Below are 19990 nucleotides of genomic sequence, written 5' to 3'. Positions count from 1 at the left end.
AGAACAATGTTTATGTTAAGCTTGATTCAGATGATCTAATAAATTTGCCATGCATCACTTTCTCAAGAAAAATCTCGTTTACTTGACCACTCAATCTTTCTTCAGATTTTTCTTCTAAATTCCATCAGAGGAAAGAAATGATAGCAACTGGGCAATACCTCAAATTTTCAAGAACTAATTAAATAACCTATTATAGACAATGTGTATAGGCTAACCATAATTTCAAACCAACAGTTAGCGACTTAGCTGGCCACCAATAATTTAGAAAGTCAAAGGGATACTGAAAAAGGAGGGAAAAAAGAGTAAGATGTGGAAGCATACCCATAGAACTTAGTTTTCTGGGACATTTCCTCAAACAACACAATGTCACAAACCTAAAACATTTTTATATCTTCCATGAAACTACTAAAAAATCATCACGAAATGAAACTATACCCGTAATCTTTTTTCTAGATGCAATCGCCATGTAAGCTCTTCCAATTGCTTCTCGAGCTTATTCTTTGCTAAGCGCAATGCACCAGCTTCATTTGCCTCCTATAAAAATTGACCAAATGAATTTTTGGTGCATCAAACATTTTTGTCGAAAGAAACCAATGGTGTATAGATGCATTCATAATTCACACTTCAAACAGGCTAACCAAAGATTGAATTAATGTGAAAAGAATCTAGAAACACTGTCAAAAAGAGTTTCTCATTACCCTTTAAAAGAAATAAAACGACAATATATACCCAATCACCCCCCAACCCAAAAAAAAGTGACAATATAGAAAAATAAAAACAAGATGGTCAGGCATACTCAACTAAGCATAAAGCACTAGCTTCATTTTCCTACTGTTAAAAGGGGAAAATTACAAAAGCCACACTTAATATTTCACAATCCATACAAATATATCAAAATAACACTTCCTCTGATAACGAGAGAGAAGAAAAGCAACACTAAAGCTAATAGAAGTAGTTAACCAGCAAAACTGAACTCAACAGTATAGGGTGGCATCGGAGCATTTTAAGTTGAAACTTAACATAAGCTTCCCCTCATTCTCTAAGATCTCTTTCTGAATTTGGTTCAATCTGGGGTTCCAAAAACCTGGTTCGGATCACTTATGGGCCTACCCGAACTAATATCAACTCACTCAAGCAAAATACTGGCAAAGTAGTAAATAATCAGAAATTCAAAGTACTTTAAGGAAGAGTAAACAAAACCAGTGGCAATCTGTAAATTTCAGAACAGGTAGGACCTTTCTTGAATAAGAAAACAGTAGTTTGGACAAATCTGGAATTATAAATAAAGATGAAGGCAATTTTGGTAATAGAATCAGGTTGGGATAGCTTAAAAGTAAAAGTTCAGAAAGCTGGGGTTTATATATAAATTTGTAAAGTTAGACACTGTTAAATGATTAGCAAGCTACCTTTCTTCTTCCTCTTGATAAGGAAGAGGGGAGGCGGTATACCCAGACCAGGTCTCAAGCAATCGAACCCAGCCAAACAATCTCTGATGGATTCGAAACTTCAAAGATAAGTTACTAACCCACTCTTCTCTGAAATCTGACACACTCAGAGTGATTCAACTGCAGGTAAATCCACAGTAATCAATTGAAGTAGCCGCTCGCAGAAACCCCGAAGTGAATATGTTTCTAGTTTGATTTCTCACTAAATAACAGGAGTCGGAGAATGAGAAACAAGGTGTTTGATCACCCTAGGGCCATGATGTTAACCCCAAGGAATGAAGAAGAAAGGAAGAGAAGATGGAGAGATGAATCAATTGTGAGGGTTCAATAACGTTTCTGGAACTGGGTGACATGAGGGTAGGTTCAGAATTTCAAAGGAAAAGGATGGAATAATGGTCAGAAAAATAAACAAAGACAGGAAAGGGAGTAGAGAAGAGAAACTGTGCAATAAAGAAGGAAGATGAACATGTGCAGAAGGGGTTGCAGTCACGCACAGCTTCACACCATAGTAAAAACTCAAAAAAAAAAAAAAAAAAAAACTCTTTCACTACATTCAATTCTGTTCTCGATCGTATTACATAAGTAATATAAAGAAAAGGTAAAGCATATTAATGGAAACCTACTAAAAATGGAAACAAAACAAAGTAAGCAATGTCTCAAATAAAGAACCTACCAAAAGAACTCATACGTAATCTACCCACCCAAATAAGGAAAAAAAATTAAGATCACATCTTATGTCAACTACCAGAAACCCCCCCCCCAAGACCAAAAAACCGGATTGGACCGGTTGTCTCAGCTTGGGACTCCAAAGTGGGTCGCTCCGGTCCAACCATGCAAAGGCAACAGCATCAGAATTGCTGTTCTTTGCAAATCTACCAACTTGTGAGGCAAATAATGTGTTTAAGGAATTTTTAAAAACTATTTGACCTTTTAAACCAGAAATACTTCGTACCTGAAAAAAACTAAAACATTGAGAAGTAAAACAAATTTTAGTTTATGGGAAAAGGTACTCAATACGGCCCACAGAGTTACCTCTCATATTCTCCCTTTCCCCCCCCCCCCCCCACAAATAGCATGAACCGTGCTCCCACCCCCACCCAATTTGGTTGCACTTCCGTGATTTCTCCCCAAGCAGCCGCATAGAGATCCCGCTACTCTTGTTTATTAATCCCAAATTAGGTTCTCTCCATCTTCTAGGAGAAGCCCATACCCTGTCTTTAATCAAACCTCTGCTCAATGCCACTGGAGGCCAAAAAGAAGACCATCTAGATCATGGAAAAACATCTCGATCGAAAATTGTTAGATATCTTGGTTTCGCCAGCTACGGAGACGAGATGGCCAACGACTCCAAAAAATCCCTGGTTTCGACTTATTTTAACCTGTTTCGACCAGGTTTCGATTGAAACAGTCCATATTTCGCAGGTTTTGACCCGAACAGACACTTATTATGCCAAATATCATTTAAGTAATACTTAAAATGAAAGAGAAAGAAAAATAGCATGAGCTGCCATGAGAGACACAGTAGCAGTAGCGATGGAATGAAGTTGCAGCAATGGATTTTCCCACCCACTTGTTGATCTCAGATCCAAGCACAGCAATGGCACCTTAGCCTTTGAATCCCCGCCCAGCTCCACAAGTTAGCAACAGAGAGAAGCAAGGGGATCAGAAGAAGATGCTTAGAAAGGGGGAAGGGGGAAATCGCCAGAGGTTGCAGTGGCTATGTTGATCGGAGAGAACCGTAACTCTTGGTAAAGGTAATCAGAGAAGGAGAGCTGCAATGATCGTCTCAAACTCCAACTATAATATTTGAAGATCTTGGATTCATAACTCCTAATCGCCGGTGATGTTCGAGTGAAGCAGAACGAGATTCGAGACCGATATGTGATGTGGAAACCTCAGAAACCCTCTATGTATCGATTGATAAAATAATTGGAGTTCTTAGATGACAGTGGGATAAAAAAATAAAATAAAAAAGGGTTTGATCCAGAGAAGAATTAGGTAATGGGTTAGGATTTAAAAGAACGGAAATGACGATTGGCTATTTGAGAATGGGTAGTGAGGGAGAAAGAGAGTGAAAATGGGAGACAAAAGGGGTTTGAACCTTTCTGTAATCGGTGAAGATGGTGGTTTCGGATGATGGGATTGTTGGGCAGGAGAAAAAAATGATTGATTCAAGTTTCCTGGTGGAGAAGGCAGTTCATAACTGGAGTTCATCCATGGGGGCACCGAAGAATTTAGAAGGAGAAGAATAGATGGTCATTGGTTTGTTAGAAGTGTTAGAAAGCGTATAAGAGTCATTTCAAGTCCAAGTTATAATCACTTAACACCGAGTTCCTAACGGACCGTTAACTTTGTGTTTTTTATTAAATTGAGGGGGTGTACAAGCCAGTTTTTCGAAACTTTGGATCTATTCCTATTTTATGCAAAGTACAGGGAGTGTACGTGTAATTTTTCAAATATAAAAACAATTACTTAAATGATATTTAGCATAAATAAGCGTCGCCCTTGACCATAGTTGTCATGGCGTCTAGGTGACCAAAGGCACTGGAGAGGGTCCAAAATCAAGGCGACACCAACTAGGCGACCAAGGTGCCCAAGTCGACCAAAGCACCTGACAACTATGATTCTTTGTACACTGTTCATACACTAGTGAACTTGTGTCAATAACCACAAGTACCATTTTGATTGTTTTTAATTTTTTTTTGTGAAAATAGTTCATGCATTGTGTTTAGAATGTCAAAAAATAGGCTATAAAGAAAAAACCAGAGAAAAAAAGCATTTTTGGACCTCGAAACCACCAACTCGAGTTGGCTGGGAAAAAATCCCAGGTTTCGACCAAATCTCGGTTTCTGGCCGGTCAAAACCGAGATTTAGAAGCTTGATCTGGATAAATAAGTTTATAAGACGGGCGGGATAGAGAGAAAAGCATTAAAAATGGGTATTTGGGTTAAATGTAATGAGGAAGGGTATTTTTCCACTCAAATGCATTCCAATTAGATAAGGATATCTTGGAATTTTTTTAAAACAATCTTGCTTTCTTAGGCATTGTTGATCAACACTCAACTATGATAGGAGGAATAAGATGTTAAGTTTCCTACAAACAAGAGGACTGTAAATGCAAAACTAAATGGCAATACCAGCATAACTTATGGAACTATAGGGGTGGTTTTTGTAACCATAGTTGTCAAGGTGGCAAGGCGCCCAAGTGTTATTTATTATTTCCCATCTTTTCTAACATTATTTAGTATATTACAATATATACCTTATATCATAAAAAATCAACATAGAACAAGAAGACAACAGTACTGAAGAAGCAAACTATTGGAAGTTTGAAACAATCAAAACATACAATTGGTTTATACTGTTCTTGGAATTGGTCATTGTCACGGTATACCAAATCTCACATTTGGTTTATACTATGCTTAGAAAATATGATCTTATCTATAAGTAATAAAACTGCTCTCGTTGCTTCCTGAGGTCTCCCTTCTTCTCTTCTCTCCCCTTCCCCCTAGGGGGTAGGTAAGCCCCATGTATTATAGGATGTTCTCTTCTTTTCTTTTCTCCCACTGAATTCTAGGGACTTCTGGTTTTCTCTCTTTATTAATGAATTTTTATTCACCCCAACAAAAAAAATTTGCTCTCAATTCTGAGAAATGTTGTTGTTCTCTAAGAAGTTTGACTGATCAAATGATTTTATTTTTACCTGAGACTATTTGTATTAGGTAGAGTACAAAACTAGCTTTCCAACAAATCCAAGATTGTTTAAACCTGATTTATACTGAAGGAGTTATGTTTTGGTCAAACCATATTTAGTGTGTGCAAATGGAGTCAAAATCGCTCTAAATGAAATTTATTTTTTTTAGATTTCAAACAAGTGAATATTTTACTGCTCTTTTGGTTTTTAGCAATGTTTTACCATATTAAGATTTATGGAATTTTTAAATTTGAGAAAAACCCCAGCATTAGAAAGTTGAAAATTTTACCTACCGTCGAAAATCCAGTTTTAGTTCTTGAACTGGGGGTTGACTTTTTATCCTTTTGGGGTTTGATTTTTAAACTACTTTTATTGGAATCAGAGAGGGCGTATTAGCTTATTTATGAATAATATCTTCAGTAAATGGATTTACTTAATGATATTTGGCATAAATAAGGGCCAAGGCGTTCAATACCATTGAGGCGACAGCCGCCTAGACCCCAAAAATCCGCCTGGATGCCTAGGCGACGCCTAACCGATGCCTTAACAACTATGATTGTAACTTCCACTTGAAAAAAAATTAGATGATTTTGTTCCACACATCATAATTGCAGACAAAAAAACTAAACCAAATGAAGAACTAGCTAAAACCACCTTTTACCAAGAGCAAATAAACAAAATTCCTCATTTACAACAATATTGGAACTATGGATGATGAAAAAGACCAACCATTTAACAGCATGGAACAAAACTTCTTTTCTTCTTGTTATTTTAATTTATAAAGTCTGAGCAGTCCATGCATATCATGTACCAAATTGAGTTCTTCAATTTATTTGAGATTAAAAAAAAAATGACAAAACAGGTTTCTGCCATTAACGAGAAGTAAAGGCAATATCTAAATTAAATGGTTAGCATAGAAACATTGACTCCCTTCTTACCAGTTTTAGCCTCCGAAGCTCTCTTTTTGCCAGTTTTTGCCTCCAGAGGCATTGCACCTTTATAATAGAATTTTGATGACATCGGAATGAAGAGCGTGCCTTACACATCCTCCATTGGGCCTATGTACCAGTTGAAAAAACATTAAAACACTAGAATTGGTAGAATCGGATAACCACAACTCCCAATGCCAGTTAAGAAAATAAAAAAGAATATTCAAGTCAAAAGAGAAACTAAGATCACATCTCTTTCTAATTCCAAGTGGATAACTGGATATATCCAAGTCAAATGCCACATCATACACAAGTACCACATCATGTGTTTAAGAGGAGCTTTCATTTATGCGGATAAATATACAGATAAGCCTAACAATTCCAACAGGACTCAGGTTCACGCCTAAAGGGATAAACAACCATGTAAGAGCAATGGATATATAGTAATGTCTTATTACAATTTTTATTGGCCCAGTGGGCGTTATTCAAACCAACCTTTCATTAATCAGTTTGCATAATCCACCAAAATAGGGTGAAGGATTTAATCCACCAAAGTTTGGGCGGAAAAAGATTGCAGAGAGGAAAGAGGAAACTATAGACAAAAAATTGGCCGGTAACTATATGAAAAGTAAATGCGGAAGTGGAGAAGGACCTTTACTCATTCCTAAACAAGATTACCTGGACAAATAAAGCAGCTCTATGTTCCCTTTTGTGAAGAAACTTCCAACGAGTTAATGAACCTCGGATGCTGGATTGCAAAAGAACAGAAGCTGAATAAAGTCTCAAATATGCACAGCGGGATAGCCACCTGCGAGCATTCTTTTGTATTGAAAGAGCAGCTGCTGCTTCACGTTTAACAGAAAACACATGTTGACCAAGGCAACCTAGCAAATACAAGGAAACTTTCAAAATTTGAAAAATTCTAGAAAGGCCAAGTAAAAACTAAGGGAAAAGGAATGCTAACCAGTCACGCAGCGTGGCGTGTACCTGCGCCCAGACACAGCTGCGCGTGAAATGACCGGTGCACCCCTGGTCCTTTCCACCTTTCCAGAGGGGGTACGCAGGTCATTTCATGAGCGTCTGTGTCTGAGCGCAATTACACGCCGCACTATGCCATCGGTTAGCATTCTTTATCCCAAAAAATAAATTTATAAACAGATAAATCAAGAGTTATATCTTCAGTGGCCACCCCTGCCATTAGTCACACAAGCTCTGTCAGGTGAGAAGGCCAGGGGCCAATTAATGATCAAATCACACCTTTAAGGGTAAAATAGAGCATCCCACCAATCAAACAATAATGCATATGCAAAATAAAAAAATGGGGTCACCACACCAAGAAATTTGAAGCCTAAACTATAGGGGTATGGTTGTCCAATCCCTTGCGCTACTTTATTACAATTGGGTTTAGTGGTTGATCACGATAGGGGTCCCTGTCGTGGTCTATATTGAGTCTTAAGAGTTTTTTTTGTTTATATTTCTTTCCTTCAGTGTAATTAGACATCAACTCTTAGTAGGTTTCCTACTAAGAGTCCATATCTGATATTATAAATTAAGAGGGAGGACTAAGGTAGCAATACACAATGAATCTATCGTGGTTTAGATTTCTCTTCGTGAGAGAAAGGAAGTGTAAAGATTTTGACCAGGTGAGGTGTAACAAGGGTGGTGATGGAAGAGTGTTGGTAAGAGACGAAGCCTTGTGAAGAGAAGGGATGAGTATATTTGTGACCTAGTAAATGGAGATAGGTCGAACAGATATGACCCGGACGATTACACTTTTCAACAAGACATCACACGACATTGATATGTACGAAAGGTTAGTGTGGCGGAAGTTAAAGAAGCCATGAAAATAAGCAAGACACCAGGCCCAGATGAGATTCCAATAGAAGCATGGAAATCACTAGGAAGTTGTGGGATATATTGGTTAATCAGCCTGTTTAACAAGATTATGAGCACAAGGAAGATGTTAGATGAATGGAGGAGAAGCATTGTAGTCCCAGTGTACAAAACTAAAGGTGATATCCAATGCTGCAATAACTATAGATGCATAAAGCTAACGAGTCACACTATGAAACTTTAAAAGAAGGTTATTGAAGCCTGTTTGAGAAGAGACACTCATATCTCGGTAAACCAATTTGGCTATATGGCAGACAGATCCACGAAAAGCTATCTACTTATTGAGGAGGCTCATGGAAAGATATAGAGATAGCAAGAAAGATCTCCATATGTCTTTATTGACCTAGAAAAAGCCTATGACCGAGTTTCTAGAGATTTAATCTGGCATGTTCTAGTGAAGAGAGGGGTGTGGAGTAAATACGTGGATGTAATTAAAGATATGTATGAGAGTGTGGTGACTAATGTGAGATCTGTGGGAGGTCAGGACAAGGAATTCCCAATTACGATTGGGTTACATCAGCGATCAGCCTTAAGCCCTTATCTTATTGCGCTTATAATGGACGACCTAGCCAAGAGCATTCAAGACAAAGTCCCGTGGTGTATGCTCTTCATCGATGATATCATTTTGGTGGATGAGACTAAAGCAGGGATTAACGTCAAGTTAGAGCTTTGGAGATCAACCTTGGAAACAAGAGGCTTCAAGATTAGTATAATGAAAACAGACTATATGATGTGTAATTTTAGTCATACTATGATGAATTCTGACATGGTGCGAATTGAGGATAGAGAGATACCGCAAAGTGACTATTTTAGATATCTAGGGTCAATCATAAATAAAGAAGGAGACATAGAGGATGATATTTCTCAGAAAATTAAAGTGGGATGGATGAAGTGGAGAGGTGCATCCAAAGTATTGTGTGGCCGACATATTCCTCTAAAACTTAAAGGAAAGTTCTATAGGACTGTTGTGCGTCCAGCTATGATGTATGGAGCAAAATGTTGGGCAGTTAAGAAGTAAGAAATGGATGTGCGGAAAAACTAGGAAGTATAAAGTAAGAAATGAACGTATTAGAGCCAACATGGGAGTTGCCCCGATCAATGACAAGCTCCGTGAGAGTCATTTGAGGTGGTATGGTAATGTTCAACGGAGGCCTAAGGATGCTCCAGTAAGGAGGAGTTATATGATCCTGATTGAAGGAGCTAAAAGAGCTAGGGGCAGGCCTAAAATGGTTGTAGGAGAAATTGTGAAGGGCATGCATAGTCTAGGTCTTGTACCAAATATGACCTCGAATAGAACCTTTTGGAGGGCAAGGATCCATGTAGCATCCCATTTAGCTGATTTTCCTGTCTTACTGGGTTGTGCCTCTTTCCTCTTACTTTCATCCATCAGCTTCCATTCTTCTTTATCTTTCATCTTTCATTTGTCATTTTCCTCTTTCATCCTTCTTTTGTCTTTTTCCCTAATTCATTTTGTTTGGATCCATGTCGTCGACCCCATCAAGTTGGGATAAGGCTGAGTGTACTTTCCACTTGAACCAATATGGTCAGAAATACTAAGCAAATATGATGCAGAACTATGAAGCAATATCCATGAGTGAAATATTAATACGAAAAGCAAATTCAATGGAAGAAATATAAGTGTTGCTAGAATTGTTCCAACAGAAAGGCTATTCATGGTGGTACGACTGTAAATGCTACTAATCTATGCAATATGAATATGTAGAAGTCGCCAAAAAAGCTTCATGACAATGAGCAATTAAAAATAAAGTGAATGACAAACCTCTGCAGTACGATTGAAGAATGATTGCAGCTGCACGAACCAAAACAAAATTCCTGCGAGCAATAAATGTCCGCAACCGACCCTGAATAAGCCTTGCCGCATTATCAAGAACTTCAGCCCTTTGAGAATCTAAGACTGCAATCTGACCAGCCCTAAGGAAAACTTTGCTCTTACCCAACTGTAAAGAGAAACATTTTCCTCAGAGAAAGAATATGTAACTGAAACACTCACCCATAAAAACCATTTTGTAAAGCCTAATGAAGCTGACATCTAAAACAAAATTATTAAAATTGATCTGGAGAAAACCTATCATGTTTAACAAGGACAATTTGAGAAAAAATTATTTGAATACATACTTGGAAGTTTTCAAGTTTTAACTTTACAAGAATGCGCTCTGTCAAAGTCTTTTCATCATAACTGCAAGTCAGAAGTAAAAAAGGAGTTAAAGCAACTAATCAGAAAAGAGAAAAGAATTAAGGACCAGCAAACATGAAATGAGAAAACATTAATCCCCAGACAGAACACATACAACCGAAGAAACTTAAGTTCTATGTGCAGTCCACAGAGTATTGCAATATCCCATGCGAAATCAACATGCACTAACAGAAGACCCATATTCCTTCCCTAAATTAATGGAACTACTCCCAACGATAGTACACCACCAATGCATTACCCAATATAAATCTAAAAGAAGATCTGCAAAAAAAAACCTATGCAACAAATTGTGAAGAATAACAAAGGAAGGATTTTTTTTTCTTTTTTTGTTGTAGGAGTCCAAATCAGAACATGTTGTTGACCTACAAATGCAACAATAATTATTTGACACGTAAGATTAGAACAATTCAAAAAACATTTGCAGGTATGGAACACGAAGGGTGTGGTAGGTTACCAGAGTAACCAGTATAAATTCTTAACAAACCATTCAGCTAACAACACCTTCACATAATTGGATCGAGTATTCTCCTGCCCAATTGGAATACTCGAACCAAGCTGTTTTCCCATTACCCCATTCAAACTAGAACATCCCACCTATTTCTAGAGATCATCCCATTACCCAAATTCTTAACAGACTAACCATCAGAAACACATACCTGAATCGAATTTCACTCCCTACTCAAGGAATAATCGATCCAAACCCTAGCCCCAAATTTTGCCAAAAACCTATTTTTGACCAGGCCGATTTACCTGTTCATAACAGATCCTGGTTTACTGGCTCCTAGTTGGTCTTCTACCAATCTAGGACTACATTATATTGAAGTCGATTATTATTTTGTACAAGATGTTGTGATAACGAAATTGATTTTTACACCATTTGTCAGATTTGTGGGTCAGCTTGGTCATATGTTTACTAAGGCCTGGTTTCGGAATGTTTTCCTTCAAGGGTGTTTCAAGTTGGGCATGGGTGACATCTGTGCTCCAGCTTGAGGAGGACTGGGGGAGTGTTAATAATGGGAACCACAGGTTACTGGGTGTTTTACTCTTTCATTTATTATTGATGGACTTGTGTTTAATTATATAACAGAAGTCTGTCCTTTTTTGTAAATATACTTTTAATGCTTTATAACAAGTGGTGGAGAGTCACTGTTTGGGAATTCTCACTTGGGCTACTCTGTTTTCTCCTTTTTTTCTCTCCTCTTTCTTCTCTCTTCTCTTCACATCTTCTTATCCTCTCTAACACATGCATAGACTGGTTTCATATTCTTGGTATTGTTACAAATCTCTTTCTTCGGCTTTCAAGACAAATGAACACAAACTCTTGTACCTTTTTTAACACATTTATATTTAATGAAATTCCAGGTGTTGTTTCCAATAATTGAAAAATAAATAAAGTATGAAACCCAAAAGTAACTATACATGCGAAACTTCCAAAAAATATACACATCAGCATGCCTATGATGAGAAACACAGACAAAATAGATCAGACCCGAAAATATCATTCAGAAGGACACTAAAAACAAGAAACAGAAATAGAATAGCTATAACACCTTCCATCCATAAGTTCTGGAGCTAGAATCCCAAAACGATCAAGAAACTCTGAGTAAGTCCTTCGAGTGGGGTAACCAGCAAGGCTTATTCGAACAGCCTCTAGAACACCCTGTAATTAAAATCATATTTAAATTAAATAAACAAATATATCCTACATAAACTGAAGGGAGAAGTTGTTGTAACAAAGGTTGGTTACAACAAGATTGTAACCTTAATTTTTTTGCCCTTTTAGTATAAAACACTTTTTTTCAATGAGGGCAAATCCTGTCTTTACACATAAAAAATGCATTAAATGACTGTCAACTTTTTGAAAACCCTTGTTTACCCCTGCATTAAATACTGCATTAAATAACTTTTGGGAATAAAACAAGGGGCAGTTAAAATAAGGTTACAAGTTCTTAGTTCACCACGTTGGTGACAAGAAGTTATTCCTTAAAATAAATATCATCATTTATGAGAGACGAAATCAGCGTTAACAACAGATAAAAAGAAAGCAAGAGTACAATAGAGAGTACAAGCGACAAGATATACCATAAATGAAAAGTATCATCCATCATCAAGTAGACAACCACCTACCTACTAACTTCAAAATCCACCATGGACACCTAAAAGATGAAGCAAGCTAACCTTGTAGGTTTAAGTGAAGACAAGTCAAAGAGATAAGGTGGGGGGTTGTGCATGAACCATAGCTGGCACAGCGTTTAGACGACCCAAGGCGTTGGAGAGGGTCCAAAATCAAGGTGACACCAATTAGGCGACTAAGGCGCCCAAGTCGACCAAGCCACCTAGACGCCAAGGCGACGCCTTGACAACTATGGCATGAACAAGACTGGGTGGATGGTTGGTGGGTGCAAGTGCATGTCACTTCAAATATTTTTAAATCATTGTAGCCACCCACCCAAAAAGATAATCTGTACTAAAGAGTATGAACCTGCCCTGAACATTTATGAACAGAAACACCCTTGGTATTTTATAGCATTATATATCAACAGGATTGACTTCATTCAGTTACTAAAATTATGTTGGCTTTATATGATTATGTCCGTTGGATCCATTTATTTTGGATTCAGCCAACATTGCAGTATCTTCGAATGTTATCATCACATATTTTAATCCTCGCGTACAAAGAACTTCCTTTTCCTTCAGAATTTCATGGTACCAAGCACAGTTTTTTTATATAAAAATAACTTCTAATTACCAAATGTATTCATGTTTTAAACAGACAAGAAAACCACAACAGGCTAGTCGCTGTTTTAAAACAAAAAATGTTACCAAGTGAGCCTAAGTCAATTTCTGGAATGTACAAGTTATGAACCCAAAGCATTTTTAAGTGATAAAGAATACTAGCAAAGGCCCTCTGATGTAGAAAGGCTTCCGTGGATAGGCCCGAACCCATTTGGGAATCCAGATGGAGATGAAACAGGTCCAATTTGTTTTTGGAGGCTAGTAAGATATTAGTAAAAAATAAAAAAGGCTGTATCCAGTGCACAAGGCTCCTGCATTTAGCAGGGTCTGGGAAGGGTCAAATACTCAAATGTATGCAGCCTTACCCCTGTTTCTAGAGAGGTTGTTTCCAGGACTTGAACCCGTGACCAAGCATTCAACAAGTGAGCACTTGACCAACGCGCCAAGCACGACCTTCGCTAGTAAGATATTAGTAATCTCTTTATTTATTTAAATTTATATTGTAGTTGTTGCTTTACATTGAATAGGGTAGATAGTGGTACAGTTTCATTAAGTTTCAGATTTAGAGTTAGAAAAGGAGTCTCTTGATTTTTCTTCATTTATATCATGTAACCACTGTTAATGGACAAATTGAATGAAATGAATAGTTGTTTTGTGGGTGCCTGTATGGCCAGTGTTGTGTGAGCTTCTTCCCCTTCCCCCCTTTTCCTCTCTCTCATCTCTTCTTGTCTCTACTTCTTCCCTTTTCCCTCCACAGATCTTAGGTGTAATATCCCATCCCTTGAGGTGATTCAAACCCTGTAACAGCAACCCTTAAACCCTTCTTTGGTAAGAGTAAGTTCTGTAACTATACATGAGTTTCTTTCCTGTTAACAAGAGTTTCAGATTTGATACTGTTCAAAGGGTAAAGATCAGAGTGCTAGTACCTGGCTTTAGCAAGCCTAAGATGCGATTCAAGGCCCCTAATCCTCGGTTTTATTGAATCTCCTGCTTGGGGATTTCCATGGTTGAAGTCATAACTCCCTCCCACCAGTGATTAGATATTCTAAGGTTGAATACAACCTCTCGGTTGGTCTTCCAACCTTTATTATATTTGGTTTACCATAGTCCCTTCAGTCCTTAATTCAATTGTGTTCCAAGTTACCCTCCCTTATTAATTTGTTATTCCTCTTACATCCTTATTATATTTATCTATCAGATTTCCCCCTTTAAGAATCTGTTAATTACCAAAGTGCCATCTCCTTTGAAACATCGAATTATTTACAGAATTCCCACCGCTTTCTTGTATTTGAATTTTAATTGTCTGAGTGGGCCCATAAACAATCCAAACCAGGTTTTTGGAACCCAAGATTGTATCACCCTCTGAAAAGGTAGATAAGTTATTCATCTTAGTTTAAACATTTTCTTCGAAATATTCATGAACGTAAAGAAACCATGAATGTTCTCAAGATATACAAGTAGAAGTCTGAAGGTACTGACCCCACACCGTAACTGATGTAATATGCTCTGATTCTCAAATTTATGAGGTCGGTTCACCGAGTTCGGCTTTACACAGCGAATGTAATGAGGCTCTGTTGAGTTGAGGGTTTCCATAAGCGCTTGAAGTTGTTGCTACAAACAAAATTAGAATCACATACCAGGTTACTAGGATAAGCATACGCTTAACCAAGAGAAGAAAGCATAACTTCTAATAGCACAAAAACATAGGGCAAAAATTACTAATGCCAATTACCTATTGAGAAAAAAAATTATTGATGCTATTTATTTCCAAGAAGAAACAAAGAACAACGCTGATCAAATACCCCTAATTCACCTAGACACTGTCCTTGGGACTACACTTGGAGCAGAAAAAGATGCACCCACACCATCTCATGCAATCCATTGGCAAGTGGCAAAAAATTACTAATGCGAATTTAATACTTATATGGGAATAGAAGACACTACTTTTTCCTCCCTGTAATTACCTTAAATCTAGAGGCCACAGATGAAAACTTATATGATGATCTTGAAGATTCCTCCGGAGGAGGAGGGAAAAGGCCAGCAACAAAGGAGCATTGAGAGGAAGACAATAGATTGCAGTGTTCTACCACAACATAATCTCTGTTTTTATCTAGGAAAGAATTCGTTTGATAATTAACCTACAAAAAAAATATATCACAAATTAGAACAAAATAGTTTTTATCAGATCAAACAGAATCCAGATTGCAAGATTAAGTTATAAGACATGCCTTGCCAGCATAGTGCGAAATGGTAAAATCCGTCTCTGAAAATTTCGCATTTTCCAATCGAGGATGCGTACGGAGGCTCTGAAAAAGCTTTGTCGAAAATGTTTCATGGGTTGATTTTGGAAACATGCTGCATAGATAAAAAATGGTAAGGATATGAACACCTTGAAATAAATGATTCCAGAACACACACACACTAAATTTTTTATGGAAAACTTTTTAGAAAAAAAGATTACCAAGCCTCATCCAAGAGTGCAATTATTCCAATAGGTCTCTGCAAATAAAATATAAGGCAGCATTAGTCCACAGAATAATTGGTTTACAAGGAAAATAAAAAACCACAATATACACCTGCTTCAAAGGAATGGCACTAACAAAGCTTCCCATGTGAAGAGGAAAGCCAAAAACAAGAAGAATAATATTTAATATCTCAAGCACGTAGTGCATCATCAACACCAATCTCCGTTAATAACAAGTACTGTTTGCTTTCATAATCATCACAATCAGCATGAACATTCAGTACAATTAGAAATGTGATGCTAAGGTTGAAGAGAAGAAAGAAGAGGATAAGACAATAAATATTGGCTGCTCAAATCTTACATTTTTGAACATTTAAGAGCCGCACATCATCACCATCGTATAAGCAATTAAGAATGGGTTAAGCACTTAAGCCCAAGGATTGGGCTCAGACTAGGGGACTGGATTGGCCATTGCCAATCCCGAGTAAACTCAGCCACAAGTTGGCTGGATCAGTTTAAATTCAGAAGAGATAGACCTATTTCAAGCGACTTACCAAATGGGATCGGCAACTGAACACGGATCAATCTAAAGCCAAAATACCCTATCCCGATCCTGATCCCCAACTCCATGGTTAAGCCAATACTCAGAAAACCTCATTTGAGGTTGTTCACTGCAGTGATTTTAAGATTTTGGATTGATCATAACGAAGCAATACCATGCACTTCAAGGATATCCCACAGAGCTTATACTAGATTATAGTACGGGAAGAAAGAATTAAAGAAACAATAAAAGGTAAAAGATGGTGAAAAATGGAGCTCCCACTGACTAAATTCAGCTTCCGAAAGATGTTTATTTTAGGTCTGTCCCTAGATCTTTTAGTTCCTTCAATCTGAATCAAATCACTCCTCCGTACTGGTGCATCCCAAGGCCTACCTTGAACATGGCCGTGCCACCTCAAACGACTTTCACAAGCTTACATGTGTGATGTATCGGTGCAACTGTGCAACTCCCATATCAGCTCTAATATGTTCACTCCTTACTTGATCCTTCCAATGTTTGCAGCATATCCTTCTCAACATCCTCATCACAGCTACACTCAATTTATCTATATGACGCTTCTTAATTGCCCAACGTTCTGCCCCATACATCATATCCAGTCGTACAACTGTAAAATAGAATTTTCCTCTTAAGCTTTACAGGAATACGTCGATCACACAACACTCCAGACGCACCTCTCCACTTCATCCTTTGTATCGCTTTATTTATTATTGAACATAGATATCTAAAATAATCACTTTGTAGTATCTCTCGTTCCTCAATTTTCACCACTTCGTTATCCGTCTTAGTGTAACTAAAGTTACACACCATATACTCCAACTTCGTCATACTTAACTTAAACCTCTTGATTCCAAGGTCGATCTCCATAACTCCAACTTAGCATTAATCCCAGCTTTTGTCTCATCCGCCAGAACAATATCATCAACAAAAAACACACACAAAGGAACCTCACCTTGAATGTTCCTGGTTAATCATTCATGATAAGCGCAACCAAATAAGGGCTTAAAGCTAATCCTTGATGTAACCTAATTGTAATTGGGAATTCACTACCTTGACCTCCCACAACTCTCACACTAGTCACCACGCTATCATACGTATCTTTTATTATTTCCACATACTTACTCGACACCCTTCTCTTCTCTAATACATGCCAGATTAACTCTCTAGGCACTCTGCCATAGGGTTTTTCTAGGTCAATAAAGATCTTATGAGATCCTTTTTGCAAACTCTAAATCTTTCCACAAGCCTCCTGAGTAAGCAAATAGCTTCTGTCATGGATTCACTTGGTATAAAACCAAATTGGCCTCCCATAATTTCATAGTATAACTCATTAGTTTTATGCCCCTATAGTTATTGCAGCTCTAAATGTCACCTTTATTTTTGTAGATCAGAACCACAATGCTTCCCCATTCACCAGGCATTTTCCTTGTTCTCATAAACTTGTTAAACAATTTGGTTAACCAAGATTAACCACATAAGCCTAAGCTCTTCCACACTTCTATTGGGACCCCAACTAGGCCAGGAGCCTTGCCTACATTCATCTTTCTTAAGGCTTCTTTAACTTCAGACACCCTAACCTTTCGTATGTACCCATGGCAAGTAGTGTCTTGATGAGTAATGCAGTCTTCCGGGCCACTATTACTCGAAATGTCTCCATCTAGTAGACTGTAAAAATACTCTTTCCATCTCTTCATAATGTCCTTATCCCTTACTAGCAGGACTCTAACATCATTACTTTTAATTCATCAAACATAGTCGAAATCTCTACTCTTCCTTTCCCTCAATTTAGCCATCTTATAGAAAAACTTTTTTCCCTACTTTGTGTTAGGTGGTTATAGAGATCATCATACTTCTTTGCCCCTGCTTTCCCCATAATCATCCTATCTACATTTTTGGAAGATTTATACCTTTTTAGATAATCTACATCCTTAGTCCTTTGCCAATTCTTACAGCTAGCCTTTTTAGTCTTAATGGCTGCTTATACCTCATCATCCCACCACCAAGTCTCCCTAATGACATGACGCTTTCCTTTCGATTCCCCTAAGACATCTTTAGCAACCTTCCTAATACAAGTCATCGTCTCGTTCCACATCGTGTTAGTGTTTCCCTCAAGGTCCCACCTTCCTTGTTTGACCACTTTTTCAATGAATGGATTCAAGGTAACCATATTTGTCAAGGCGACGGCTAGGCATCCAGGCGCCTTGGTCGCCTAGGCAGACGCCTTGGCCGCCTATTTGGTGCCGCCTGGAATTTGGACCCTCTCCACCGCCTTGGGTCGCCGAGACCCCGTGACAACTATGAGGTAAACCCACGTTATCCCTTAGGGCAAATAGGCTCCCCTATTTTACGTTTCTGCATACTAAGACACATATCTAGGACCACCAATCTATGTTGGTTGGTTAGGTCTCTTGTGGTATAACCTTACAGTCCTTACTAAACAGTCTGTTGGACCTTCTAGTTAAGAAGACTCTATTTGGCTCATTGGCTGATGTGCTACCGACTTTTGTAGGTAACGATATACTCCTCCCTCTTTTAAAAAAAAGTGTTCACAATGGATAAGACATAGGCCACAACGAAATCTAAAACTAAGATCCCCTCCTCGTTTCTCTCTCAAAAACCATAGCCTCCACCATGTACACTTTCGTAGCCTCTAAGGTCTCTCCCCACATGGCAAATCAGATCACCCCCTATAATAACCTTTTCTCCTTGACTTAAACTTTGCATTAATCTATACATGTGCCCCCAAAATTGTAATTTAGTATTTTCATCTAATCCAACTTGGGGTCCGTACGCACTAATAATTATATTGACAACCTCTTTCTCTAACACAAGCATGATGGAAATAATTCTATCTCCAAACGCCTTTCTCCAACACAAGCATGATGGAAATAATTCTATCTCCAAACGTTTTAACATCCACAACATAATTCTTAAGATCTTTATCCACTACTATGCCCAACCCACTTCTATTATTTTGGACTCCCGTATACCATAGTTAATGGTTGTCTAATGCCTTAGCTTTTATGCCCTTCCATCTAATCTCTTGAATATAGGCGATATTAATCCTTCTTCTCCTCATGACATCTATCAACTCTATAACCTTACCCGTTAAGGATCCAATGTTCCCAGACCCTAATCTAATCCTACGCTTATGAACCAGTTTCATTACTAAATTGAATGAAGACCCTTGCCTACTTCTGACCATGTCCGGGTGGCAAACTATGTTACAGTCCCCCATATACAATTTATCTGTTTATACCCGACTGCCCTCACTAACTATTCCAACAGAAAAATGGGCACAAAAACCCCATACCCCAGTAATCTGAAATTAAATCTTTCTTGCCAGAAGTCACTTACAATGGGTAACGAAGGTCATTGGGAGGCTGATATGAACACCAACAGTCTTGCCAAGATTGGATTATGCCCATTTCCCACTTTCAGCTTGATAGTTTCCAACAACTTATCTAGGTATAATGAATCATAATACACTGCCACAAAATTGTGACACAGCCACTGGTAGCATTTTTGTTTCCAAACCATCGTCAAAACCATATTTTGCTTTCTTCCACAGGGTTAAAATTTCTTCTCTTAAAAAAAAATAAATGCCACTTGGAAAGCATAGCTACATTCACATTACAACCTTTCCAAGCCCCTAACATTGATTTTCCTTAGGGATACAAATATCACACCAATCAACACGATGATGAATTCCCACATCTGGCTAAGAAATGTTTCTCTTAATTTACACCTTTTTTTCGGCAATCAAAGCTTGCACGTTGGATAGGAAAGGACAAAGTGTACAAATGCTAATCATTGAAGCTTTAATCAATTTATATTCCTCCTCCCCGTAGATAGTTATTATTCCTCTCCATCTTCTGAATACCTGGATCCCAAACTGCTTATTGTTTATATGAATGGTGCAGGAGAGCAGGAATTTAGATTTCGTGGGCTGAACTTGAATGAAAGGTGGTGGGGGGAAAAGGATAGAATTGATTAGGGTTTATAGAAATAGAATAGAATAGGGAACAATAAGAAATAAGATGCTATTATGGGGC

At 37.9% G+C, this 19990-nt stretch overlaps 1 protein-coding gene across 2 annotated transcripts in view; it reads right to left on the bottom strand.

Moving 5' to 3' along the window:
- LOC122667773 (myosin-15) overlaps nucleotides 1–19990 on the bottom strand; it is a 71759-nt gene that overhangs the window by 9128 nt on the left and 42641 nt on the right. For both annotated transcript variants that reach the window (XM_043864198.1, XM_043864197.1), the window contains exons 13-22: nucleotides 15374–15411; nucleotides 15141–15267; nucleotides 14877–15050; nucleotides 14392–14523; nucleotides 11727–11836; nucleotides 10098–10158; nucleotides 9742–9919; nucleotides 6747–6952; nucleotides 6078–6197; nucleotides 436–534 (exon numbers count right to left, since the gene is read on the bottom strand). In XM_043864198.1, coding sequence (XP_043720133.1) covers nucleotides 436–534; nucleotides 6078–6197; nucleotides 6747–6952; nucleotides 9742–9919; nucleotides 10098–10158; nucleotides 11727–11836; nucleotides 14392–14523; nucleotides 14877–15050; nucleotides 15141–15267; nucleotides 15374–15411 — 1245 coding nt within the window. The remainder of the gene's footprint in view (nucleotides 1–435; nucleotides 535–6077; nucleotides 6198–6746; nucleotides 6953–9741; nucleotides 9920–10097; nucleotides 10159–11726; nucleotides 11837–14391; nucleotides 14524–14876; nucleotides 15051–15140; nucleotides 15268–15373; nucleotides 15412–19990) is intronic.

Source organism: Telopea speciosissima, chromosome 7 (genome assembly GCF_018873765.1).
Source record: "Telopea speciosissima isolate NSW1024214 ecotype Mountain lineage chromosome 7, Tspe_v1, whole genome shotgun sequence".
Lineage (NCBI taxonomy): Eukaryota > Viridiplantae > Streptophyta > Magnoliopsida > Proteales > Proteaceae > Telopea > Telopea speciosissima.
The sequence above is the reverse complement of the archived record's forward strand: the minus strand, read 5'-3'. Positions and strand labels throughout refer to the sequence as shown.